The 25833-nt window shown below is 37.4% G+C and overlaps 1 protein-coding gene across 2 annotated transcripts; it reads right to left on the bottom strand.

The window, feature by feature from the left end:
* On the bottom strand, nt 1-24696 carry LOC117577232 (putative uncharacterized protein DDB_G0271606). 2 transcript variants are annotated; one of them, XM_034262223.2, is made up of 8 exons: nt 23895-24696; nt 14003-14729; nt 7133-8331; nt 6971-7069; nt 5642-5755; nt 4678-5562; nt 3677-3736; nt 1-3606 (listed from the first exon to the last, which is right to left on the bottom strand). In XM_034262223.2, exons 2-8 carry the CDS (start codon nt 14132-14134, stop codon nt 2517-2519), a joined length of 3579 nt encoding a protein of 1192 aa, XP_034118114.1. In that variant the 5' UTR covers nt 14135-14729; nt 23895-24696; the 3' UTR covers nt 1-2516. The 2 variants fall into 2 exon arrangements, with proteins under 2 accessions (XP_034118114.1, XP_051864524.1); XM_052008564.1 differs by lacking the exon at nt 14003-14729.
* Between the last annotated feature and the right edge of the window lie 1137 nt (nt 24697-25833).

Below are 25833 nucleotides of genomic sequence, written 5' to 3'. Positions count from 1 at the left end.
TAGGCACGTCAGTTCTATTTGTTTGTTTTTGTTGTTCTTTTTTTTCTTTTTTTTTGCTTATAAATAATTTCTTGTATTGCATACAAAAGCTGGAAAAAGTATAATCATAATAATTATAAAGTTAAACAAAAAAAAATACTAACTATATACACATTTTCATTGTTTTTTTTATGTTTTTTTGATTTTGTTTTTGTTTTTGCTTTAAGTAATATAATGGTAGTATTATACTCGTGGTTATGCAGTGCTGCCAGTTACAATTTCAAATTGTTTACAAAAATACTAATTATCGACATTGCAGTTATCGATATCTACATATCGGTCTCGCATTTGCGCAAGCGCACATCGATGCTCTCATTTTTGCGTTGCGTGCTCGCTTTTGCGTTCTCGCGCTATCTCTCTCGTTCTCTGTCTTTTTTGTTTTGTTTTGTTTTTTTTTTTTTTGAGGGTACAAAAGGATTTAATACAAGCATAGCTGCGCAGACGATCAAAAAATAAACCTTGTTTTGTTTATAAATATATATATGTATGTATATGTGTTGTGTATATTGATATATAGCTATGTGGGTGTGTGGGGTGTGATTACTGTAAATAAATACAAATCTTAGCAGTATTAAATGTAATGCTTGTCTTGCTTGCTTTCTTCTTCTTATTTTTCAATTGGCTAATTCAACATTGTTCGCTTGTCGTGAGTGTGAGAGGGGTGTGTGTGGGTGAGGAGGTGGAAAAGGGGGAGGTGGAGTTATGTGTTGCTTATCTAAATGTCTTAACAAATTTGTTTTTGTTTTTATTTTTGCTATTGCACCCTGTCGATTAGGCCAGGCCAAATGTGATTTCTGTTATCGGTTGTTGTTTTTGTTGTTCTTGCTATTATTGTTGTTGTTGTAATTGCACTTATGTTAGCTAATTTATAACACAATATATAAATGTCTTAATATTGTTAATTGTTGCTTGTTTTTTTTTTCGTTTTCTTCACTTTTTTTGTTTTGTTCTGTCTGTTGTTTTGTTCCTTTCATAATAATCAGAATGTAATTATTTATAATAATCATAATAATAATAATCATATTAATAATATTTTTACTAAAATCAAAAATTCAGTACTTTCAGCAATTTGCAAAAATTGCAATCGCAATCTCTACCTCTTCTTCTTCTTCTTTTTTATCATCATCGACTATTTCATTGTTTTTCTCTGCTTAGCCTTTTTTTTCTTATCGTTTTGTCCTTACTTGAAGCGAACAGAAAATGTGTAAATAAATAAATGTTCAGTTAACAATAACCATTCACATTCACATTATGCGCACACATACAACACATACGTTTTGATTTCAGTATGTGCATTCAGTATATAATAAATACTAGACAATTATGCATTTACCTACATTAAAGATTATGTTTAGCTTGTTTTTCATCTATAATTATTCGCGGCGCTACAATTCAAAACGAAAACGACGAAAAAAAAAAACATGTTCAAATTGAAAATAAAATTAAATTAAAATACCGACAAATATATAATATTAAATTATATGTTATATATATGTATATGTATGGAAACTAAACCAAATGTTGAATGTGTTTTTCTCTCTTGTTCTTTTCTTTTGTTTCTGTTTTTTTTTGGAATGACCGCTTTTCAAGTATATGTGTGTGTGTTTCTTACATTCTAGGAATGCATATTATATAAGCGCTATATAAAAGCGTTGTTTCTCTTGTTGTTGTTGCTTTTTATCGATCTAATACAAAAAAAAAATACATACATATATATTGATGAATATATATGCATTGCTTCATAATATGAATATATATATCTAAATATATAAATCGAATACATTTGATGTAGTTTTCTTATGCAACGCGTGATTTTGCACATTTAAATACTATATAAAAATACAAATTGTTGTAGTTGCTGCCGTGCAAGCGTCTGTGTGTTGGTGTGTTGGGTGTATGCGGTGTGTGTGTGTGTGTGTGTGTGTGTGGTGCATGCTTATGTGTGTGTATGTGTGTTGTGTGTAATACTTAAACAAGTAGGGAAAGTGCGTTGGGCGGGACCGGGAGGCATCATCATCATCTGTCATAATCACAGTCACAGTCATCGTATGTGTCCGTCTTGTGCTGTTATCGTTATCGATTGCAATCGCTATCGCCATTGTTAACGTTACTTGCAATAGAGTTGATTATTTTGTATATTAACTGACGACTGCCATGGTTATCGGTTATCGATTAGTTACGATCGTTATCGGTAACTAATCATCGTTATCATTAATTTGCATATCAACTGGTTATCGGTTATCGATAAGCTATAATCGTTATCGGTATAACCATTGTCATCGCTATCGTCATTTTGCATGGTAACTGACATGATGATCGGTTATCGATTAGCTGCAATCGTTATCGTATTAGTCATTGTCATAGTCAATTTGTTAATAATTCTTCTCAATCTTAGCTGCTTCTTGGGCGTTATTAGTCATAGTTAGTCGTTATCGTTATGTAATCGTCCTATGTTATCGTTATCGTCATCGTCCGCGTTATCGTAGCGTAAAGGCACTGAGAAAATGTGGTACGCCCAAATCGAGTTGCTGCTGCTCGTAGGCCTCATCGACCATCGGCCCAACAACATTGACGCCATTATGCATGTTGCCAGCAAAGTTGCCACCGTTTGCGGCAAGCGATGCTGCCGCCGCGGCAGCAACTGTTGCCGCTTTCAGCTGACTAATGTCGAGCAAGGTGCGCGGCTTATCGCCGGGCTTCCAGCGACGATGGATGCCCATCGATTTGAGTTTCTGGCAAACGGATGACGGCGATATGTTGATGCCCTTCTCGGCTAGGCGAGCGGACACCTTCCAGTATTGTATGTTGCTGTCCTCCTTGATCAGTTCGAGTATTTCGCGTGTGATCTCCTTGTCGCGCAGCTCACGCTCGGCGGCCTTTAAGCGGCGACGTGGATGCAACAGTTTGCCGCCATTATGTTGCTGCTGCTGCTGTTGTTGCTGTTGCTGATAATGTGATGTTTCTGCTGCAGGCGTGTGACGCAATTGTTGCTGCTGTTGTTGTTGCTGTTGCTGCTGCTGCTGCAGCAACAATTCCTGCTGTTGCTGCTGACGTTTCTGTTGCTGCTGCTGCTGTTGCTTGAGCAGCAACTGTTGCTGCTGCAATTCTTGCAGCTGTTGCTGCTGCTGTTGCTGTTGACGCTGCAACTCCTGTTGATGACGCTGCTGTTGCTCCTGTTGCTGTTGCTGCAACTGGTGCTGCTGCTGCTGCTGCTGCTCCTTGGCTGCAATTGCTGCGGCTGCATCGCTGAGACGCACCTCGTCGCGTGCCTCCGCTCGCTTGTTGCGATACGAGAGGGGCACTCCCTTCAGTATGGCATCGCGCACCTTCCAGGCCGTCATCTGTGATACGTTCAAAGCGCGAGCAATCTCCATTGTCGATGAGTTTTGTGCCACCAGCAACTTGGCCATTGCGTACTTCTCATCGTCGATAAACACATTCGGTTTACGCGGCTTTTTGCCCGGCTGATGCAACTGCGACAACGGTTGCTGTTGCTGCTGCTGTTGCAGATGTTGCTGCTGTTGTTGCTGATTCGCTGCTGTGGCATTGCTGCTGTTGCTGCCATTGCTGCCAAAGCGAAAGAGAGCAAGACAGTTATATAAAGACAGTGAGAGAGAGAGAGAGGGAGAGAACTTACCTCTCGTTGCTGTTCATTGGCGGCATCGAGCGGAGGGACAGATTGACGGGCAGAGCATGGCTGTAAGTGTTTAGAATGTTTTAGAAAGAGCAGGTTAAAGCAAAAGAGAAGGCGATAGAAACGCAGTCATTGACCTCTGAGATGTAAACAAAGAACTAAATGCATTAATAAAGTGACCTGATGCTGCAAATAAGCAATAATCGATAAAGCAATCGAACAAGAAGTGAATTTCAATTGTATGCTCATAAGAATAAATCAAAACTTACTATTACTATATGGTTAGCTAGTTAATAATGAATCAAATCAAATCTAGTTATTTGTTTCCCAAATTTAAGCCTTTAAAAATAAAGCAGTCATCGATAACTCTCATACTTATCGGAAAAAAAGAATATAGGTTGTAGAAACACAAGATTAACACACAACTTCAAAGACTTCAATATAGACTATTTTCGCTTTTCGAAATAAGCGAAATATCGTTTATCGATAACGGTCTAAAGCATAGATCAACACTTTTATCGACATCAGTTAATAGTAATCGTCGTAGATTAATCCTTATTCGCATAAGAGAGTTACCATTTAAGTACAAAATCGAGATCTACTATGAAATAAATTATGTGACCAATTTGAAATCACGATGATTATTATCGTAATCGATTTCGATATAAGTGGGAGCTATCGTCTATCGCACAAGTATAAAAATGGAGCTAAAAGCTGACTAATGCATAGAACAACGGTTATTGATTGGTAGAATTTACTTTATCGATAAACGATAATTTTTATCGATTAATCGATCAATTTTAACTATCAGGACTACATATTTACTGTGCATAATTGACCCTCTACATTTCAGTGTTAACTGCTTGCGAACAATCGATACATGTTTATCGATTAATCGATAATTTTTAACTACAATATTTACTGCGTATAATGAACGCTTTGCACTTAAGTGTTAACTGTTTGTGAACAATTGATTAATATTTATCGATTTATCGATAACTTACTTGGCTGCAGCGACAACGGAGGGCGGATAACGCGTCAGCATCGGCATCGTTCCATTGTGTGCGGCCTTCTGCTGCTGTTGCTGCTGCTGCTGCTGCTGTTGTTGTTGTTGTTGTTGCAACTGCAATTGCTGGGCATTGACGATGTGGGGAAAGCGCTGCGATTCGGCCAACAGACGCTGATAGGCCTCGACATCGGCACGTGCCGGCAACATGGGCGTGGGCGACATGGAGACGCCACGCTGCTTGCCACCGATGCCGCGATGCTGCTGCTCATGCTCCACCATCTCGGCCATGGGACTGTGCTCATCGCCCAGCTGGGCGCGCATGTCGTAGCCATTGTGCAGCAGACCGCAGACATCATCGTCACCCGCATAGCCGGCCGTCTCCTCGGCTCCAATCTCAGCGGCGCCATCCACATCACCGTCGACATCTCCGTCGGCATCGTGATCGCCATCGATGGCATCGTGATCGAGCTCATCGTCGATGGTCAGTCCAGCGTGCTGCTCATCCTCGCTATCCAGCTGCTCCTCCTTGATGAGACCCAGGCCCAGATGGCCATAGGGAAGCGACAACTGTTGCTGTTGTTGTTGTTGCTCCTCCAGTTGCTGTTGCAGTTGTTGTTGCTGCTGCTGTTGTTGCTGTTGCAGTTGCTGTTGCAGCTGCAACTGTTGCTCCTCTCCAGACGGATCGACAACACGCTCGTGCAAACTGACACCATTGACGAGACTCTTGCGCAAACGCCATGCGAACGTGCGCGATATATTCAGCTCGTTGGCAATCACCGTCGTGGTTGCTTCCCGCAATATCAGCTGCTTGGCGAGCGCAATCTTCTTGGCATCCAGTTTGATGCGAGTGCGTCCCTTGCGCTTGTTTGTCAGGCTGAGTCTAGGAGTGGAAAACGACAGCAATAACACATAAGTTAAATGTCAATATTAACAGTGTTTTTCTTTGCTTTTCTACTCACTTGCGATTGTTCAGATGCATTGCAGCATTATCCGTTGGCGGTTTGCAGGCGACCATGCGCTTCGGAAAGTTGTTGAACTGCACAATGTTCTGCTTGAAGAGCTGCTGCAATGGCCTGCAGAAGTAAACAGAGAGAGTTAAAGGGTTGCTATTTAAATTTCGTCCGTCTGTCCGTTTGTTTTTAAGACAACAACTTTCGTAGCTTTCAAGTTATTTTCATGAAATTTGCTCTAGCTGCTTACTTAGTAAGAGTGTAAAATTTAGCCATATCGGACATCTATAATCCATAACTGTCATATTGCAGACGTTCATCTGTCTGTCCGCCTGCTTCCAAGCCTGCAACTTCCACAGTTTGCAAGCTATCTTTATGAAATTTGCTGCAGCTACATCTCATTTATGTAGTTAAAAACTATATAAAAATCAGACAAATTCTACAATTATAATTTAGCTGTCATACTGGAAACGTTCATCCGTCTGTCCGCTTGTTTCGATACCTCCAACTTCCGCAACGTTTTCTTCATTAAATTTACTTTAGCTGCATTAAGTTAATAAGAGTGCAAAAATCAGCCATATTAGCCAACTATAACCCATAGCTTTCATATCACACGCGTTCATCCATCTGTTCGCTTGTTTCTGTGCCTACATTTTCCGCAAATTTAAAGTTGCCTTCATGAAACTCTCAGCAACTGCTTGTTATATTATATATTTAGTTAGTAATTATGTGAAAATCAGCCATATTGGACAACTATAATCCATAACTGTCATATTGTAAACGTTCATCCGTCTGTCCGCCGTCAGATCAAGCAACTAGTATAACCCATTGTAGTCATATAGCAAACTCTCGTTTACCCGTCTGCCTGTTTTTATGTCTAAACCTTCCACAATTTCAAAGCTATATTAATAAAACTTACTGATGCTGCATATTAGGTGTTTAGTTAGTAAGTATATGAAAATCAACCAGATCAGACAACTATAACCCATAACTGATATTCCAACTAACAAGCGTTCTGTCTGTCTGTCCGTCTGTTTCTATGCCCAAAACTTCCGCAGTTTTAAAGCTATCTGCATAACATTTGCAACAGTCGCTTTATATTTGTTTAGTTAATGCCTATGCCAAAATCAGTCAGATCAGACAACTATAGCACATAGAAGTCATATTGCAAACGTTCGTCCGCCGTCCGTCCGTCCGCCTGTTTCAATGTTTACAACTTCCGCAGTTTTAAAACTATCTCGTTCAAATTTGCTACAGTTGCTGATAATATATATAGTTAAAGTTTATGCCAAAATCAGACAGCTTTACGCGAAAGGAAGCTTTTTAATCACTACTTACATTTTGGCCGCCTTCGATGGGCAGCCGGTGCGTTTGTGCCAGCCCAAATGATGGCCGGTGGGAAACAGGACATGGCAATCGGAGCACTGCATGGGACGGCTGCAAAAGAGAGAGTTAATATAAGTTGAGTGTCAACAAATAGTAAAGAATAGAGCTACTCACGTCTGATTGCGTCGCTTTTTGACGCAGCGACCGCGTCGAATGTGCTTCTCGAGGAATCGCTTATAGAAGTATGTCTTGCGGCAATTGGTGCATTCGTAGACGGGTCCTGGCGCCCCATGGACACTCTGCATGTGCGCCTTGAGTATCTGTTTCATCTCAAAGACGAGATAACAGTGCGGACACTGAAACCCATGGACCCCAGTCACTGGATGCATGGCCGCCGATGATGACGATGCCGTTGGGCCATTGTTATTCAAATGATGGCCATTGGAAAGGTGACCAACGCCGGCGGCATCATCCGATGGTGTGATCAGCTCAATCTCTGGTATCAACGGCAGCGACATCTCCTCATCGTCATCATCATCATCGTCATCGACGTTGCTTCGCTGCTCGTGGTCGTGATCGTGCTCGTGTTGACCATCCACCTGACTGTTGTGGCCATTGGGGAATTTCTTCATCCGCTGCTGCATATATTCCTGCATCAGGCGTATCGAATTGAATGCCATGTGCTCCGGCATCTCGCCATCATCTGGCGCATTCCCTTCGAGCTGTTCCAGTTGCTGCTGCTGCTGCAGCTGCTCATCGTGGTGCTGATGGCCATTGCTCAGTCCATGGCCATTCTGTGCGTGCTCCTCAAGCGCTGCTTCCTCATCCACCAGCGGCAAACTTTCGCCATTGGCATGCGTTGCCCCATTAAGATGATCGTTATCGTTATCGTGCTCATTCTCATTCTCGTTATCGTTGTCATTCTCATTCTCATTGTCGTTGTCGTTGTCATTGTCATTGTCCTCGTCATCGTCGTCGTCGGAGCTGCTGCTACTGCTGCTGCTGCTGCCGCCGCTGCTGCTGCCGCTGCCACTGCTGCTGCTGCTTGCCACGCTGCCTCTGCTGCTGCTGCTCCGCTTCTTCACCTGTCGCTGTCCTCCCCCCACAGCTGCCTCCCCTGATGCCGTCGCCGTCGTCGTTCTCATCGCTTCATCTCCGTCCGCTTGCTCCTGCTCCTGATCCTCCTCCTCCTCTGCCTCCACCTCGTCCTTGGCTACATCGCTTTGACTGTGGCCCTCGATCTTCTTGATCAGCAACTGCTGGCGATAAAAGTTATCCGCATCCTCGCACTTCTTTTTGAACAGACACGCCGAGATCGCCGTCTTCGCACAGCTCACGCACACCTGCTGTGGCAGCGTGTCGTTCTTCGTGATCTGCAAGGGAACACACAGCAAATGTTGTTAGTTAATAAGATATTGCATATTTTTTTATAGATCAATATTCAGTACACTAAGATTCGTCTTATCGGCAACAGGAGTTGAAAGACATGCAATTATTTTAAAGTATTAAAAACAAGTAAGAAAGCTACAATCGAGTGTGCTCGACTATGAGATACCCGCTACGCATTTTGAATAAAAGCAATATATTTTGCGGTATTATTCTCAAAATATACCAAATATACTGAAAAAAATACTAAAAATATACCAAATTGTATGTTTGGTATATCGATAAGGTACCGCATTCAAAATATACCATAGACGGCTCAATATACCAGATTGTCAGCCAAAGCAACTCAGACCCCTAGTAAGTAGGAGTTTTTGCCCATACAAAATTATTTCTGTAATAATTTGGACAATTTTTATCTGATCGCAATAAAATTTTAAGGAATTATAACTACTATTGTTATTATTGTATACACCAAAATTCGCAGCTCTAGCTTTAAACTTACGCTTGTTATTCGATTTTTGTTGATTTGCGAGGGCGGAAGTGGGCGTGGAAAAAATTTGAAACAAACTTGATCTGCGTGCAAACATAACAAATGCTGTCGAAAAAAAAATTATAACTCTATCTCTTATAGTCTCTGAGATCCAGTGTTTCATACGGACAGACAGACAGACGGACATGACTAGATCGGCACAAAGTTATAATACTCTTCTTCCCTATGGGTAGCGGGTATAAATATGCAAATATTTTAAAGTATTCAAAAAGAACATTTCGGATTCTATAAAATATTATCAATACATTCATTGTTCACTTTGATAAATAATAATAATACGTTGATAATGATAATTCTTATTAGCTTAAAATTGATATAGGTTCATCATATTCCTTTTCATAGGTTCATAGGTTAGAAGGGTATTATAACCTTGGGCTGGCAGAAAATATATGTAACAGGCAGAAGGATAATCTTGATCAGCGTCAACAGGCGAAACGATATAGCCATGCCCGTCTGTCTGTCTGTCCGTCTATATTAGCACCTTGATCTCAGAGATTATAAGAGATCGAGATATAATTTTTTTCAATAGCACTTGTTATATTTGCAGGCTCATCAAGGTTGTTTCAAATTTTTGCCACGCCCACTTTCGCTCTCGTAAATCGACAAAAATCAAATAACAAGTGTAATTCTATAGCTAGAGTATACAATAATATTTATCATACTTGAAAGTTTGGTTTGCGATCCGATTAAAAATATCGAAGATATTAAAGAAAATTTTTGTATGGGGAAAAACTCCTACTAACTGTTTGACAACCTGGTACATATATTTTGGACTATATGGTAACATATATTTTATGTGTAATACTGTATCAATATACTTAAAATATCCTTTGCGGTATATAAATTTGGTATATTATAAAATTAATACCGCAATATTTTGCATTCATTCAAAATGGATTGGCTGAAGCTTTCTTACTGTTTTTTTTTTTTTTTTGTTGCAGAATTTAATATTTAGTTTAAAAAGTTGTACCTCAAATAATTCTTAAAGATTAAGCTATTTTACTCTTTCTTTAAAAAAAAAACCTTTAATAGAATCTATTTCACTAGAAAAAGTTAAATATAAAATGAGTATCTTCAAATAAAACAAACGTCATAGAAATTCGATGGTGTCCGCCTAATGGAGGCAAATATTTTTTTTTTATTTCAGACTACATTTAATTTTGAAAGAACTCTCAGCATACATGAATATAAAAAGAATAAGAATAATGCGCCCGCAATTAATTAAAAATAATGATGCACCTTCCAGTTAAATCTATTATTGATTTTATGGCGCTAATTATATGATTGAGAAGATTACATTTTCAAAATAAATTTAATAGAGATGTTTCTACTCACGTACAGCAAAAACAGACTCATAAAAAAAGCTGCGCTAAGCTTTTTAATAAATGTATTTTTATGATTTCATAGCTATATTAATAAATGTGAAATAAAAAAACATATGGAGTCAACAAAATTGAATAGAACCCTTAAATATTCTGATGTATCCGACTACTACCTCTATTATTTACTTTATAACGCAGACTCAATTGATTACTGAATTAATAACAATCAATTCAATAGTCTACGAGAAAGATTGATGAAATAACTTTTCTAATTCAAGTTATTAACATAACAATATTTATAAATGGGAAATTCCTACTGAGCTCTCAGCACAAATGTATAAAGGTCTCAAGAATATTACATTAACAACTACCCTATAATTAGTTTTAATTAATATTGAAATAATTATTCATCCTTAAAAATAAATCTAATATATTTCTCTTCTTTTTTGATGATGTTAACATGTAATTATTATTTTGTAATACTATACATAAGGGTATTTATTACAATCTCTGGGGAATCTGATGACCCTTATAAAATAATAAAACTAGTTTTTGCTTCGACTTTGGACAACGGGAATTTCTTTCATTTCATCCAATTAATGTAGTAGATTCTGCTCAATTAATCTTCACTCATAATTATGTTCATAGTTAATTCACTTATGCCTAAAGCTTTGTACAACAAACTACTCGAAGATAATTTTTAACAACCTCAACCGAAAATCTGATCTAATTGAGATTTTTTTTTGTATGCATCGAAGTTTTTCTCAAACTTCGCATCGTTCGCTTTATTATAATAATGATTTAAAGCTTTACTATTATCTAGTTTGTCGTTTAATTTAACTACATTCATTTATTTCAATGTCGACTTCCATTTGGAAATAAATAAAAAAGATTGCTATAAAATTTCAGGTTATACAAAGTTTTTTTTATTATTCTTCTCAAATTTGTTCTTTGCTCTTAATTCTCCGAGCGGCGAGGTCAATAATCTTTCAACTCTATTTGGCAGCACTCTCCAAACACTTGCTTGTAATATTTTGCAATGCAACTAACCTCAAAAAAATATATTCAAGTTAAATGAAACTGCCCATAAATAGGAATATTACGAATTATTGTTGGGCACATGATAAATGTGTGTAGTAGATATTGTACATACAATACAAATACATATATGTATATAGTTATTATTCAGCGCTTTTGAGAAATCTCGACGAAACGGAAAAACTGTTTTATTTAAACAAGAATTAGCAAGAGAGACAACCAAGTATGTAAATATATGCACAGATAGATGTAGGTACTACAACATTCATAAATATGTACAGACGTATGTATGTATGTATGTATGTGAGTGTACATACATATAATACTATATTATAAACACGGATCCGCAGCGATCTCATATTTCCAAAGAGACTTGGCCCATAAACACAAACAACTCATAAAAAGGAGAAGAAAAAAATGTACTATGTACACAAATACATACAGAGAAACACAAGCAAATACGAACTGAGATAGAAAAAAAAAACAACACACAAATGAATAATGAGAAATGAAAAATGTATAAACTGAATAAAAATGAATAAAACTAAGCTAAGCTGAGCTCAAATTGAACGGCGCAAACCAGAAAACATTTCACATTCAGGAAAAATTACACAAAACAACTACAAAAAAAAAGCAGCAGCGAAATAATAATAATAAACAGCAGCAGCAACAACAACGAAAATGCATGAATGGAATGAAATAAAAATTCAACAAGAGTTCCCCCCGCCCCCATCATCTCCTTCATCATCTACAACTATGTCTGCGTCTTGCGCGCCTCCTCGCACCTCCTTCTCGTCGACAACATCTTCGTCGTCGTCGTCGTTGTCTTCGTCGCCATCATCGTCATCGTCGTGCCGCCCCATTGGGGGCCAACGAACGTCTAAGCCGACTAAATGAATGAGCGAGTGAGAGAGAGAGAGAGGCCAGAGCAACCAAGAGAGCGAACGCCAAGCTCTCTCACTTAGTCTTAGTCTCAGTCAGGCTGTGGTGTGTGAGAGAATCAAGTCAAAGAAGCAAGCAGAGGAAGCAGCCGAGCAGCGGCAAAAAAAAAAAAAAAACAAACTGACAGCACAAAATTGTAAAAGAAAAATTTATGGAATTAAACCAAACATATGAATTATACATTCATATGAACATACATCCATACATACATTCACATATGAGCACGTTAGTGTGTGTGCGTGAGAGAAGCAAAGAGAGCGACGACGACGACGACGTCGACGACAAACAAAAGCAGCAATTCAAACGGTAAATTATTTTACAAAAGCAGCAAAAGAAAACCAAATACGAAACAAGCAGCAAGAAATTCCATACAAGAAATACACATAGACACAGTATATTAAGAGCGTGGGGCGGGAAGGGAGGGGTAAGAAAATAAATATGATTCCTTCGTTAAAAAGTGTAGACTAAACAACACAACGAAGCTCAACAAAACAAACAGAAATGAATAAAAATGCTGCCTCTCTTCCCCCCTTGTGTTTCATTTTAATGCCAGTTACCGTGAAAAAGATAAAAAAAAAAAATAAATAAAAATGTTGTGAATTGCGAGTATTCTATGAAATATGTTAATACACACACACACACACGCACACATGCCAAAGGTATGTATGTATGCATGTGTGATATGTGAATATCACGTTATTGAGTTATAAGCTTCTTTGCAAGCGTGCGAGAGAGAGAGAGAGACAGACCGTAATGGCAGCTTACATTGTTGCAGTGAGTGGTGATTGGGAGAGAGGGGAATGCACATCATTCCAATTGGCATTTTCCAAGCAAATAAATGGCACAATATTTTCGTTCAATTTCCAATGGAATTCGATACGTATACGCTACATATTGACTTTCAATATATTATTTACAATCTGATTAATTTCATGTTTCCGCATGTTATTGTATTATAAAAAAAAAACAAAAACAACTGCGTTATCTTGTTTTCTATTCATATTTTTAATCTTTGTTTCAAATAATTAGATAATAAATTCTTAATCGAATTTGAAAAACCAATTTGATAAGGTTTAAGTATCAAATGAATCATTCCTGCCAATGATTAATTGACATTTGGTATGTGTGGGCACAATGAAAGACACAAATATGCTCCGCAAGATTTTGAATATTTATCATAGCCAAAAAAAATATGCGAAAAAAAGCTAATAATATTAGTAAACTATAAAATATAAAGACAAAAATCGAAAATTGATGATAATCCAATAAACTGGCAAACAAATATTTACTATTTCCCCTCGAATGCCAATTAGTTAAATCATCGATTGACTTCTTTCTTTCTTTATTCTAGTTAATGTAATTTTGACTTGATATTCTACTTAATTCATATGAATCATATAAAAACTACCTCATAGTAAAAATGGTTTTTAGTTCTCTTGATATGTATGTATATTAGTAAAATATAAAATGAATCAACTAATTCAATAAACAAGTTTTTACAACCCTTATTCTATTCTTGATAAATATGACTCATCTTTTTATCCATTGATGTACAAATTCAATTTCCTCAGTTCTCTTATTCTTTTTATTGTTCAAATTAATTGGATTTTTTTTTGTAATAGAATGTTCATCAGTTCTGTATATGTTTATGTTTTTATGATATTTGTTTCCTAGTCATATAGTTATTATAATTTAACCGGTTTCCTTTCCAAAATTTCAAATGTCGTGTTCTTACATTTCCTCGCAACATTTTGTGGTTCTTATTATACTAAATACTATGGATATGGATATTGTATGTAAGCTCACCTTGACATCGGCGAGCGTGGTGATCTTTTGCCAAAGAGAATCCTCGCCGAATATGGATATCATTTGCATGGAATTTGTGTGCGATGTGATGCAAATGCGACATAGTTGTGGATTGCATATCTCGTCGTCCATGTTGGATGTTGTATCCGCCGCCAATCACGAGCTGATTGATATGGAGATGGAGATTGTATCCCGTGATGTTAATGATGATGATGATGTTGGTGCCGTGATCGTGGCAATGGAATGACAATTCCTATTGGAATCGGAATTAGAGTTGACGACGTTGTTGTTATTGGAGTCGGAATTCGAATTGGAGTTGGAGGCGTATGAGCAGCCAGCCGGCCAGCCAGCCAGCTGCATGCCAGAACTTCCTCTCTGGCGTCTCTCTCTCTCTCTGTCTCTCTCGTCGTTGGCCTCTCTCACGTTTCACGCACACACGTTTTTCACGCGGTCTCTCTCACTCGCAACTCTTTTTGGCTCTCTGCGTGATTCCTTTCTTGCAGTTGTTGTTGTTGTTGTTGGTTTAACCTTTGCCGCCGGTTCGCAACGACATTTGGTGGGTGGTGTAGTTTGTTGAGAGCGACAGAGCGAGCGAGAGTGAGACTTCCGATGATGATGAGTTCAACAAGTGTTCCGCAAAACCACCGAAAAAAAAAACACACACACAAAAAAAATAAAGAGGACGGAAAAACACGGTCACGCGACTGGATTGGCGTTGATTTGGGAACTGAACGAAGAAAAGAGAACAAGAAACTATTTTATTAATAATGAGAAAGACGAACAAATAAATAAATATCTACACACACACACACAGAGAAAAAAAACAAACGTAGACGAAAACTAAATAAATAACAGTAGGAAAAAAGAGAGAAGAGAACGAATGGAAAAAAAAATGAAACAGAAAAATTGAAATTCAAGAAAATAAAAACACGCACACACACACATGCTTACACATACATAGATAGAGACATAATAAAAACTACCCCCGCCCCCCACAATCCAACCCTCCCTCTGCCGTCTGTCAGCAACAAAAGCAAACTCAATCTATATATGAGGTATTTTTTTCTTTCTATATTTTATTATTGTGTAGATTCAGAAACAACAACAACGACCACGACGGTAATACAATTCTTACTGTCGTAGCGCGCACACACATACACACACATAGTACACAAAGATACGAACTTGATACACACACACACACACACATAAGCGAACGCAAACGTAAATAAAATTACACAAAAGAAAACAAGTCGAAACTAAATACAAAAAAAAAAAACACAAAACTTAAAAACATTCACACACACACACACACACTAACACATGCATGCATACTTGCAGAACGGCAGGCAGCGAGAGCAGAGTGCGAGTGAGATAGATAGCGCAGAGAGAGAGAAGCAAGCGAACAAATAAATAATAGCAAAAATCGTAACGAAACGAAATAAAATAAAAACTCTATGAAGCCGGATGACGTCTGGGCAAGTGGCACTAGCTTGGCCATGGCAAAGGCGGGGGAGGGGGGACGGAGTGGTGGTAAGCTCAATGTGGTGCGAGGTGAGGTGAGGTTAACCGCCACACAGAAAACTACAACGATAAATTCATGTTCTCCCAGCGTTGTGTTGTGCGCACTATCTCCCTCTCGCACTCACTCGCCGTCGCCTATCTAGCCACATCTCTCTTTTAATATACACTCTGTAAGTGTGTGTGTGTGTGCTTACGCTGTAAAGGGTAAGCAAGGACGGTCGGTCAATTGGTGGGGGCGGAGAGCGGGGGCGATAGGTAAACAAAACAAAACTACGCAAAATGCCAAGGGCAATGCATCCTGTGTGCTATGGAAGAGTAAAAGAGCAAGAACGAGTGCAGCTGGCAGCTGGCAGCTGAAGGAGTGACCAGAGTCCTTTAAGAAAATTAATTAAGCGCAAAATATGAAAATAGCTTTATAGTAAAAACTACTTAAAAAATGTAAAAATTACATTTTACAAAATTCAAAAATATTACAAAAGAAACATGTTTTATAAATAGCATAATTCAAATCACTAAAATGAGAACAAAAATATTCACATACAAATGCACCAAAGAACGATTTTAAATTACAAAAAAAGAAAACATTAAATAAGACCGACTTGTCTCAAATAATTACACACAACAAGTTAATAAGCTTTAAAAAATATTAATAACCAGCAAAAATAACATTCCAATAGCTGTGCATTAACTATAATTATATAAATATATGTACTTAAAAACAAACTATTCATAAAAAGCCATCAAATCGCAGTCTTATTGGGAATGCATGTAAGCTAGCATTACAAAAAATACCAATTAAAATGCAATAAAAAAAAAATAAATAAAGGAAAAACAGAGTAAGGAATGTGAAATGCTTGGAACCAGTTCACACACACATACACACTCATGCAGAAACACGCCAAGCTCAAATGACAAAACAACTTCTTGTACTATTCAAATGATGGAAATCAAGAGAGCAGAGAACGCACAACACAACAACAACAACAACAACAGCAGAAGCAGTGCAAAAACAACAAATGGCAAAGTCAAATTGGGATGCGCGCGCGCTCGCTCGATCCCTCTCGCTCACACACACACGCTCGTATGCTGGGGGAGATCGCGATGAGAGAAGAAGGAAATCATAAGATCTAGAAACTGCAGTCAAGCCTCAAATAGAAATAAGAACATGCAATAACTACGCAAACACACACACACACACACACACATGCTGAGAGCAAGATATGCACGCACACACACACACAGTTAAAGAGAGACACTAGCAACGACCTGGAAACTGGAACTGAAAACCCAACCAATTTGCAATACATATTTGTACGAGACGAGTACTTGCTACATACACACATTCATACATACAATTCCCGTCTCCATCTCTTTTTCTTGTCTGAATATAACTACAATACACACGGTTGAATATCTGTATAATTTACACACACACACACACACACACCAAAGCAAGCATTCATAAGCAAAGTCATGTTTGTGTTTGTGCCCTACCCGCATATGGCACTACATCCCCCCTTCCTCTCCTTGTAGCAACCACAACAAAGTACAAGTCGAGTCTGCAGCTCGGCTTGAGTCTTTTGTTTAGAGTTTAAAATAAAATTAAATAAAATTGAAACCATAGTAAAGAAGAAAAAAAAACAGCAAACAGCACAATAATAATAATAGCAGCAAATACGACGTTAACGTCGCTGCTGACGTCGACGTCGACGTCAACGTCAACATCGCGGTTTACATATGAGGAAATATTACAATTTATAACAACAAAACCAACACGAATACGAATGCATGGACATGGATAATAGAAGACAAAGAGCAACAGCCGGCCAGACAGCACGGCGTAGCCGCTAAGAGAGTCAAAGAGAGCCAAGCGCAGCAGCAGCGCTGCAGCAGCAGCAGCAACAGCAGCGCCTTAATACTAAATTGTAATGGCAGAAAAGTCAAGAAACTCAACATTTTTTTTCATACCCGCGCTTGCCTCACATTCAAAGGGTATTACCATTTGTGGCAAACGAACATAAAAGCTTCCCACAAATATTATTATTACGATCGATAGCGGGTATCTGCAAGTCGAGCAACATTGCAACAGTCGAGCATTGCAGTTTGTTTTTGCTAGTTTGCTGTGTTCCTGTTGCCCGTTGTTGTTGTTGGTTGGTCCCAGTGTGCTAAAGTCGAAGTGCCCAACCGACAACTATTAAAGAAACAACAACAAGCAGAAGACTACGGACGAGAAAAACAAATACACGCTACTTACACTTACTATCCATATCCATACATAACTACAATACACATGCAATTGCTCAATCTGTGTGTGTTTGTGAGCGAGTGGAAATGTGTGCATGTGTGTGTGTGTGTGTGAGTGGAGCTCACGTACATTTAATACTTAACTCAACTCTTGTGTGTTGTCTGTGTGCTTTAACTTTTTGTTTCTTTATTTGTATGGTTTTTATTTTTCTTTTTTTTTTTTTCTTATTTAGCTATTGTACAGTTCCACAGAAAATTTATACAACGCACGGACGGTGACTCTTAAGGAGGAGGTTAGGAGAAGGGGTGGTGGGGTTAGAGAGAGAGATGTGGTACGTACAATTTAATATTTCCGAGCGAGAACATAGAACGGACAACAACAAAAACAACAACGGCAAGTAAAGAGAACGACTTGAAGACCAGAAGACAAACTTGCCAAGCATGTGTATGCGTGTGTGTGTGTGTGTGTGTGTGTGTTTTCAGTCTCTCTCTCTCTCTCTCTGCACGTGTGTGTGTGCGCACTAGATAAATTCTAAACGCTGTCGTTGACTTAGAAAGTATCTATTGAAGACGCAGTTGCGCTTCTCTCTGTCCCCCTCTCCGCCCCCTTTTTGGTGAGTCCATTAATGGGCATAATAAACCCAACACAAACTTCAATTCCATCACAAAGTTATGCCCTTCGCTATTATTATTTATTATTATTGCTGCCTCTTTCTTGAAGTTCTATTTCATTCGTAGATAAATATCAGTATGTGGAAAAATGAAAGCAGGGTGGAAATCAAGTTCGAAATTCAAGAAAATTTAAGATCAAAGGTTCTCCAACTAAAATGATAATTTTAATTGATGAATTTTAAATTACACAGGAAAAACGACAATGATAAAAACAAACGAGTTTCATGAATTAGGGAAAAAACACTGAACTAACAAATGGAATAATAAAAATATATATTTAAATTACACAACGAAAACAGCAATAATAAAAAAACTAGTTTCATGAATTAGTTATCAAATTGGTTTAATTAGATCTAATTACTTGTTTCTAAAAATCTAATTTTAATGAAATTGTAAAAATAGATTTAATAAAAAAAAACTCGTTTCATGAATTAGTTAAAAATATTATTTTAATTGTTCCCTTGAAAAACGACAATTAAGTAGTTTTAAGCAAATTGTATTCTCTTTTATTTCGTTGAACTTTGTTGATCATTTCATCAAATTGATAATATTGTACAGCAGAACTATAAATTTCGAAATCAGAAATTTAAAGTAGCGTTTAGAGGTCAAATTATGCATATAAATAGTTTTTGTTTTTTATTAATGTCAGCACGCTATACAAATTAAATGCGCTATTAAATGTAATTTCAAGTTACGAAGAATAATAAATATAAATTGCAGATACGAATTATAATAAATTATGAAAATTATATAGAAATATACAAAATTTGACAGAAATTTATGTGTTTTTGTGAAATTTTCAGAGAAAATAAAGTATACAAAAAAGTTGGGAAAATGCCATTAATAATAAATGTACAATTTATTGATTCAGCATTAAAACGCAATGTTGTCATATTATGTGGGTAATTTGTATTGTGTATTTAGCTTAGTCAAAGATTAATCTACTTTCAGTGGTGGGTGCTTCGTCTGTCTGTCTTTCCGTCCGTCTGCGCTTTTCGATGATAGAGCATTTCGATTTCGAAGAGTGCGTGGTAATTACAAACTCACGACGACAAAGCTCAACGTGAACAATAATTTACATGTACTTGCTATAACAATGGGTCCGGAAGAAGAGTTGAGCCGCCTCTCGCTTATGTGAATATATTTATTATATGATATAGCTATAGATGGCGAGATACCAAAGAAGAGCGAGATGGTGAAACCGACTGAAGAAGAAGGAGAAGGAGGGAGGTAAGTGGAAATTCAACACCTACAACAACTAAACACACACACACAAAGGCATTGAGACATCTCTGGTACGTAATCGTATATCGGAAGACTGAAAGATTGACAATCGTTCGCATCATGAGTTTTATGTACAAGGTGTGGCTCCAGTGTAAAGCAACGCCCCACAAAAAAAAAAGAAAAAAAAAACACGAAGAATAATAATGAAATAATAAAAAACCACATGGATAATGATAGAAATAATGCGAAAAAAAAAGAACACAGCTGGTGAAGATGGAATCCAAGTAATAAATACAAATTGCTTGATAAGCATTAATATACATATGTATATTGTACAATATCGAATGATATTCGATTGCAGATCCCACACACAAAACGTCGTGTTTTAAATTGTGTAAACATTTTCCAAATAATAATAATAATACACAAGTTTCTGCGGTATATTGTTTCGCAAAACAAAAAAAAAAAGAAAACACAAGAATCGAGTGAACAAATAAATATTACGAATTCTTGGGAAATCGAAAATGGATATGGGAATTATTATGTGTAGAAGAAATCAAATTGCAAAGATACACACACACATTTACACACACACAAACACAATACAAATACAACAGAATACATCTATCTCTATCTAACATGGAATCGGTTGGGGCGCAAAAGGAATGCGTTAAAGCAAGCCAAAAATAAACATTGCCCGATAATGACGATTATCATAATTCCGATGACGACAACGATGACGACGACGATGATGATGATGATGATGATGATGATGATGGGTAGGATGCGAGTCAAAGGCAAATGAAAACAGTTGAAGCAGTTAAACAAGAACACAGTTTCTCTCCTTCTTCATATTCTTCTTCTTCTTGCTCTCACACAAATGCGTGTGGGCGGTGGGTGTGTATAAAGTGCTGAAAGAGCAACAGGGGGAAAAGGGGGCGCCAAAGGTAGATCGTAACCATGCAAGAGCGAGACAAAAGCTGACAAGTTGAAAACCAAAACTAGACGAAAACTTGGCAATGGCAAACGACGGCAGTAAAGATAAGCATAAAACAGCAACAAAAACAACAACAACAGCAGCAAGAACGTGAGCGCGCTCTGAGAGAGAGAGAGAGAGCGCAGCAATTGCGAAGTAAGAACTTGGAATCTGGAATGAGAAGAGGAACCGGGAATGAAACGAAGCGGTTCAAATGAACCAACCGCATAGACAAGTTTATCCCAGCAGGTAGGCGAAAGGGGGAGGGGAGGCAATGCTATAAATGATGCTAGTGAGTCCTCTCACCCAACATGCATGTGTGTGTGTGTGTGTGTGTGTGTGTAGGTAACTCTCCACCCAGCAGCAGCAGCATCATAGCCATCATCATCATCATCGCCTTCATCATTGTCGTCATTAATGCAACGCAATGCAAAGTTAAACCGCAAGAGCAAAGACAACAATGTCAACTACAAGTCGCACTTGCAATGCCCTAACCTAACAATTAACCAATTCAAATTTACAAATAAGGATAATAATATTAATAATAATATAAATTGAATTTTTTAAAATCAGTCCTGCAATGTAGATAATATTTACATAAATGTGTCTAACACTCTCAATATTCTTTTGCAGGCTCACAATGTGGTTACCGGATATTACAAAGTCGAACACTCTGTCGACTGCTGCAGCAGCTTTCTTGTTTCATTTCGTTTCGTTTTTGTTGTCGCCTTTCGTTCTTGAGCTTCAAGTGAGAGAGAGTATGTGTGTGCGAGAGAGCGTGCGAGAGCGAGAGAGAGAGGGAGCAGCATAAGAGCGAGCGTAGAATATACACGTGCAATAAATGCAATTACCGCATTCAACGCGCGAATGAGTCGTGCTTGCATAAGTATTTGTGTGTATGTGTGTGTTGTGAGTTACTGAGCGACTACTTTGGCTTTGACTTCTTCTATGCATGTGTGTGTAAATTTTTTTTTCTCAATAATATTTCTGTAGTTTTTCTTTGGGCTACAAAAAATTATGTGTGTATTGTATTTGAGTTGATAAGGCATGCCAGATCTTATCACCGTCATCAAACATTCTAACTGATATTCTAATGTTTTACAACACACACACACACATACATACTATCGTACACTATCAACTGTTTTTGGTCTATCGATTATTCTAGCACCTGTTTTGAAAGAAAGAGAGAGAGAGGGAGAGTATGTACGCTTCGGTGCGTTGCATTCTTAGTTTCCAAGCTTCTTGTTGTTTTATGCGTTCACAAAACTTAAGAAGCAACAGCAACAACAACAACTACAGCAAAACGAACGACATTTTCTGTATACGCAGTCGCTGCTGCAGTCGACGTCGCTGTTTGTTTGAACGGCGTGCCGTTTCATGTGCTTTGCTTTGCTTTGCTTTTGCTTTGCGCGCCACCCGACCCGCCCCCTTGTAATGCTGGCTGCAAAGTAAGTTGCTGTTGTTGTTGCTCTTGCTATTTTTCTTCATATGCAGTTTTATGTGCGTGTGAGTCGACGACGTTTTGTTGTATGTGTATAGGTTTATGTGTGTGTGTGTGTGTGTTTGCCTCGGATCAAATTTGTTGAATTGTTTATTTAGTACGCTGTCGTTGTTGTTTTTTTTGTATTTTCTGTCTTTCAGTTATTGTTATTATCGTTAGTTGCAGTTGCATTCGCTCTCGCGCTCTCTGCTGCTTTACTGCTCTTTCGCATTGCCGTATGCAGCGCGTTCGTCATTTGCCGTCTCTGTCATTTTTGGTATTTGTAAATTACATAAATTGTCTTGGACTATAAATTACGGGAAGATTATTATGGATTGCTGCTTGGGCTGCCTCTGTGTGTGTGTCGGTGTGAATGCATGCTTGTGTATGTGTGTGTGTGTGTGTTGGTTTTGTTGGTTTGGCTTGGTTCGGTTTTGGTTTTGGTTTTGCTTTTGGCTTTTATTATTTTTTTTTTCTTTTTTCGAACGCAAAAACCACACTATAAATTGTGAGTATGTGTGTGTGAATTTTTTATAGAGATCTGCATTTAATGATACTCTGTTACACACATGTGCATGTCTCTTTCTCTCTCGCTCGCTCATCAACTATGCAGCCACTTAGATGTGTGTGTGTGTGTTTGTGACTCAGAGGATGGAAATGGATATGGTAATGTTAAATAGCGAGTTTCTTTGCATGTCTCGTAAAATGGCAAACAAAGGCAGGCCAAAGGATCATTAAAAATGCCAGAGCGAGAGCGAGAGAGAGAGACAGAGCGACTCCTTTTACAACACGAATGCTGCCTGCTTATCGTTCCAATAAGATTGCAGACTTAAGCAAAGCTTTTAATAAATTCCAATTTAATTGGATCTGCGCAACATTCTAACTAGCCATCAATTGCTCTCCAACTGTATATAAGCGCTTGCTGCAATTGTTCTACAACTGCAACAGTTTGAAGATTAATCGATTTAATGCATTTTTAGCGAGAAACGTAACAAACAAAGTTTGAAATTCTTAGTCGAGGTCATTAAACTTTGCAAGTTTAGTTTCTCTGCAAACTCAAAAATGTACTATTATATGACAACAGTAAAAAATTCCACCACATAAAGAAATTTCACTTAATTCAATTTAATATTTGTATGGCGCGCTAGTATTAGTGTTTGTGTGTGTGTGTGTATGTGTATTTTAACCTGACGTTGTTTGTTTTTTTGTGTACTTTATCATGTGGGTGATCAAATGCGAAAAGAACAATAAACAAATACACACGCACACACAAAGTTCTCTTCACATTTCTTGAGCATTATCAACGTAATCTCAGCTCTCCCCCCCTCCCCCTAACCAACTCTTCAGCAACCATCAACTGTCTTTGCATGCTAAACACACACACACACACGCATACACATTTAACTACAAAATAGAGAAAGAGAGCGAAAGAGAGAGAGAGAGAGAGAAGTAACGCACTGATTTAACGTAACTATTCCAGTGAGCATAGTTAATAGCAAAACAACAAGAACCGGGGCCAACACACACAGACGCATTCACACACACACACACACACACAAGCACGTATGCAGAGTGAGCAGAGAAGAGCGACAGGCAGTAATAATAACAATAATAAATTGAAGAGTTAAACTAATAACGAAATATGCATACATACAAACAAACAAACACACATACATATACACGCCGACATTCATATCTATAGCTCAATATAGTGTTTGTATGTAAAGTAAACGTCGTACACACATTCACATACATTCATACATACATACCTTTATTTAGTCGAAATTGCTATTTATTTTCTTCTTTGCCGTGCCTATGGTTTTCTTGTTGTTGTTGTTATTGTTGTTGTTACTGCCGCCGTTGTCGTCGTCGTCGTCGTTGTTGTTGTTGTTACTTCGCCGTCTCTTTTTACTTATTAGATTTTCACACACAAACAGAATCCAATTGGAATGTGCAAAGTTGCCTTATTGTTCGTGTAAATATGTATCCATGAGTACACCGCACACACACACGCACACATTTATCATTTGCATGTATTTCATTTATTATTATTATGTATATTGTATGCTAAGTAATTTATGTTATGTGCCATTTTTCTACATTTGCTGCTTACATAAAATTTATTTCAATTTCGTCTTGCGATTGCGATTTTGATTTTGCGTTTCGAATTTATCTTTATGCTGTTTTTTTTTTGTTCCTTTGCCCGTTTTTATTGCACATTTAATTTGTCAACAACAAAAAAAAAATAAATAAACCAAAAAAAAAACGAAATAATAATAATACTACTATCAATAATTTACACGACGACGCACAAAAGTTACTTTTTTGAAGCTTGAATTGCTTATTTCATAAATTTTGACATACTATAAAAAAATAAAATGTAAACACAACTCAGAATGCTGTTACAGTTGTAATTATTTTCGTTGCTGCAGTCGTTGTTGTTATTGTTATTGTTGTTATTGTTGATGTTATTGCTGCTGTAGTTTTCTTGAATTGTTTTGAGTCAAACTACGCCAACTGCGACGCAGCAGCGCACAAGAGCACAAGAGACGTCCGTTCACGGCAAAAATCCAACAAGACAAAACAAAAAAACAACAATCAACAATCAAAAACATCAGCGCAGCGCAAGAGACCACAAAACATTGTACAAGGTTGCCCAACCTCATATGCTGCTCCTCACAGAGCTCACGCTCTCTCTGAGAACGCGCGCTCCCCACCGTAGCGTGTGACGTCACAGCTGCTCACTGTCTTTTGTCAGCAAAAAGAATGAAAACCAATTTCTGACAGTGTGCACATTATTTGTGGTGATGTTGTTAAAAATTGTTAAGAAACCATTATTGCATTTCTATTCCTTCTTACATTGTAATTACATATGCTGTAAATATCACAGAAAATCGTTACGTCACTTGCACCTTTGCGCCACCTTGTTAAGCGCCACTGTGACTGTTAAGCCACTGTTAAGCTCAAGTGGCAGCGTTAATACCACTCAACTGTCTGTTATTGTCGCAAGCTAGAATATCTGATGCTCCGATTAGAATGTTAAAGAACACAGGTTGTTGCTATCGATATCGATTATTCTAACAGTGCACAATACAATTCAATTAGAAATTGGCTTAAACAATTAAGATTATTATGTTTTTAAAAATCCCAAATATCTATTTTTATGTTTTGTAATTTGTTGTTTAATACAAATACTATTTATATACTTACATTTTTTTATTAATCGTTTTTGTATGTTTACTTTAAGCAGAAATTCATTCCGTACATGTTTATAAAAATATTTCGCATATATTTATAAATAATTTTAATTCAATATATTAAGTATTTAAATGGTTAATAGTATAGCTTATGCCAATTAGTCAATTTGAGAAAATTCAGTTAGAAACAATTTCCGATAGTTATCTATATTCATTTACAAATTGTAAAATACAATAAAAATAGTATTTGGGTTTCTATTAAATAATTAAAAACAATTATAATTTACTTTTCACCAACTAATTTTAAAAAACAGTTGTAAAAATTCGATTGGCAATAATTTTCGATTAATATATACATATGTGCATATAATTAACATCGTTCTTAAAAATGCTATACAACCATTAAACAATTGTTGATATTTTTTTTATTAAATAATTTAAAAAATAATTTTAAAAATTTGCGTTCTGCAGTTGGCAATTATTAATTTAAATTGAATTACACTAAATATGA

This window comes from Drosophila albomicans, chromosome X (genome assembly GCF_009650485.2).
Source record: "Drosophila albomicans strain 15112-1751.03 chromosome X, ASM965048v2, whole genome shotgun sequence".
Classification (NCBI taxonomy): domain Eukaryota; kingdom Metazoa; phylum Arthropoda; class Insecta; order Diptera; family Drosophilidae; genus Drosophila; species Drosophila albomicans.
Note: the sequence above shows the minus strand (reverse complement) of the source record. Positions and strands in the feature narration are given on the sequence as shown.

Bases quoted from the DNA above. Each gene is read 5' to 3' on its own strand.
- LOC117577232 (XM_034262223.2), bottom strand. From the start codon at position 14,134: ATGGACGACGAGATATGCAATCCACAACTATGTCGCATTTGCATCACA. The intron at 3,737-4,677 runs GTAAGTTATCGA...AAACACTTACAG, and splicing joins TCCGTTGTCGCTGCAGCCAA to CCATGCTCTGCCCGTCAATC. The intron at 3,607-3,676 runs GTAAGTTCTCTC...TCGCTTTGGCAG, and splicing joins CCAATGAACAGCAACGAGAG to CAATGGCAGCAACAGCAGCA.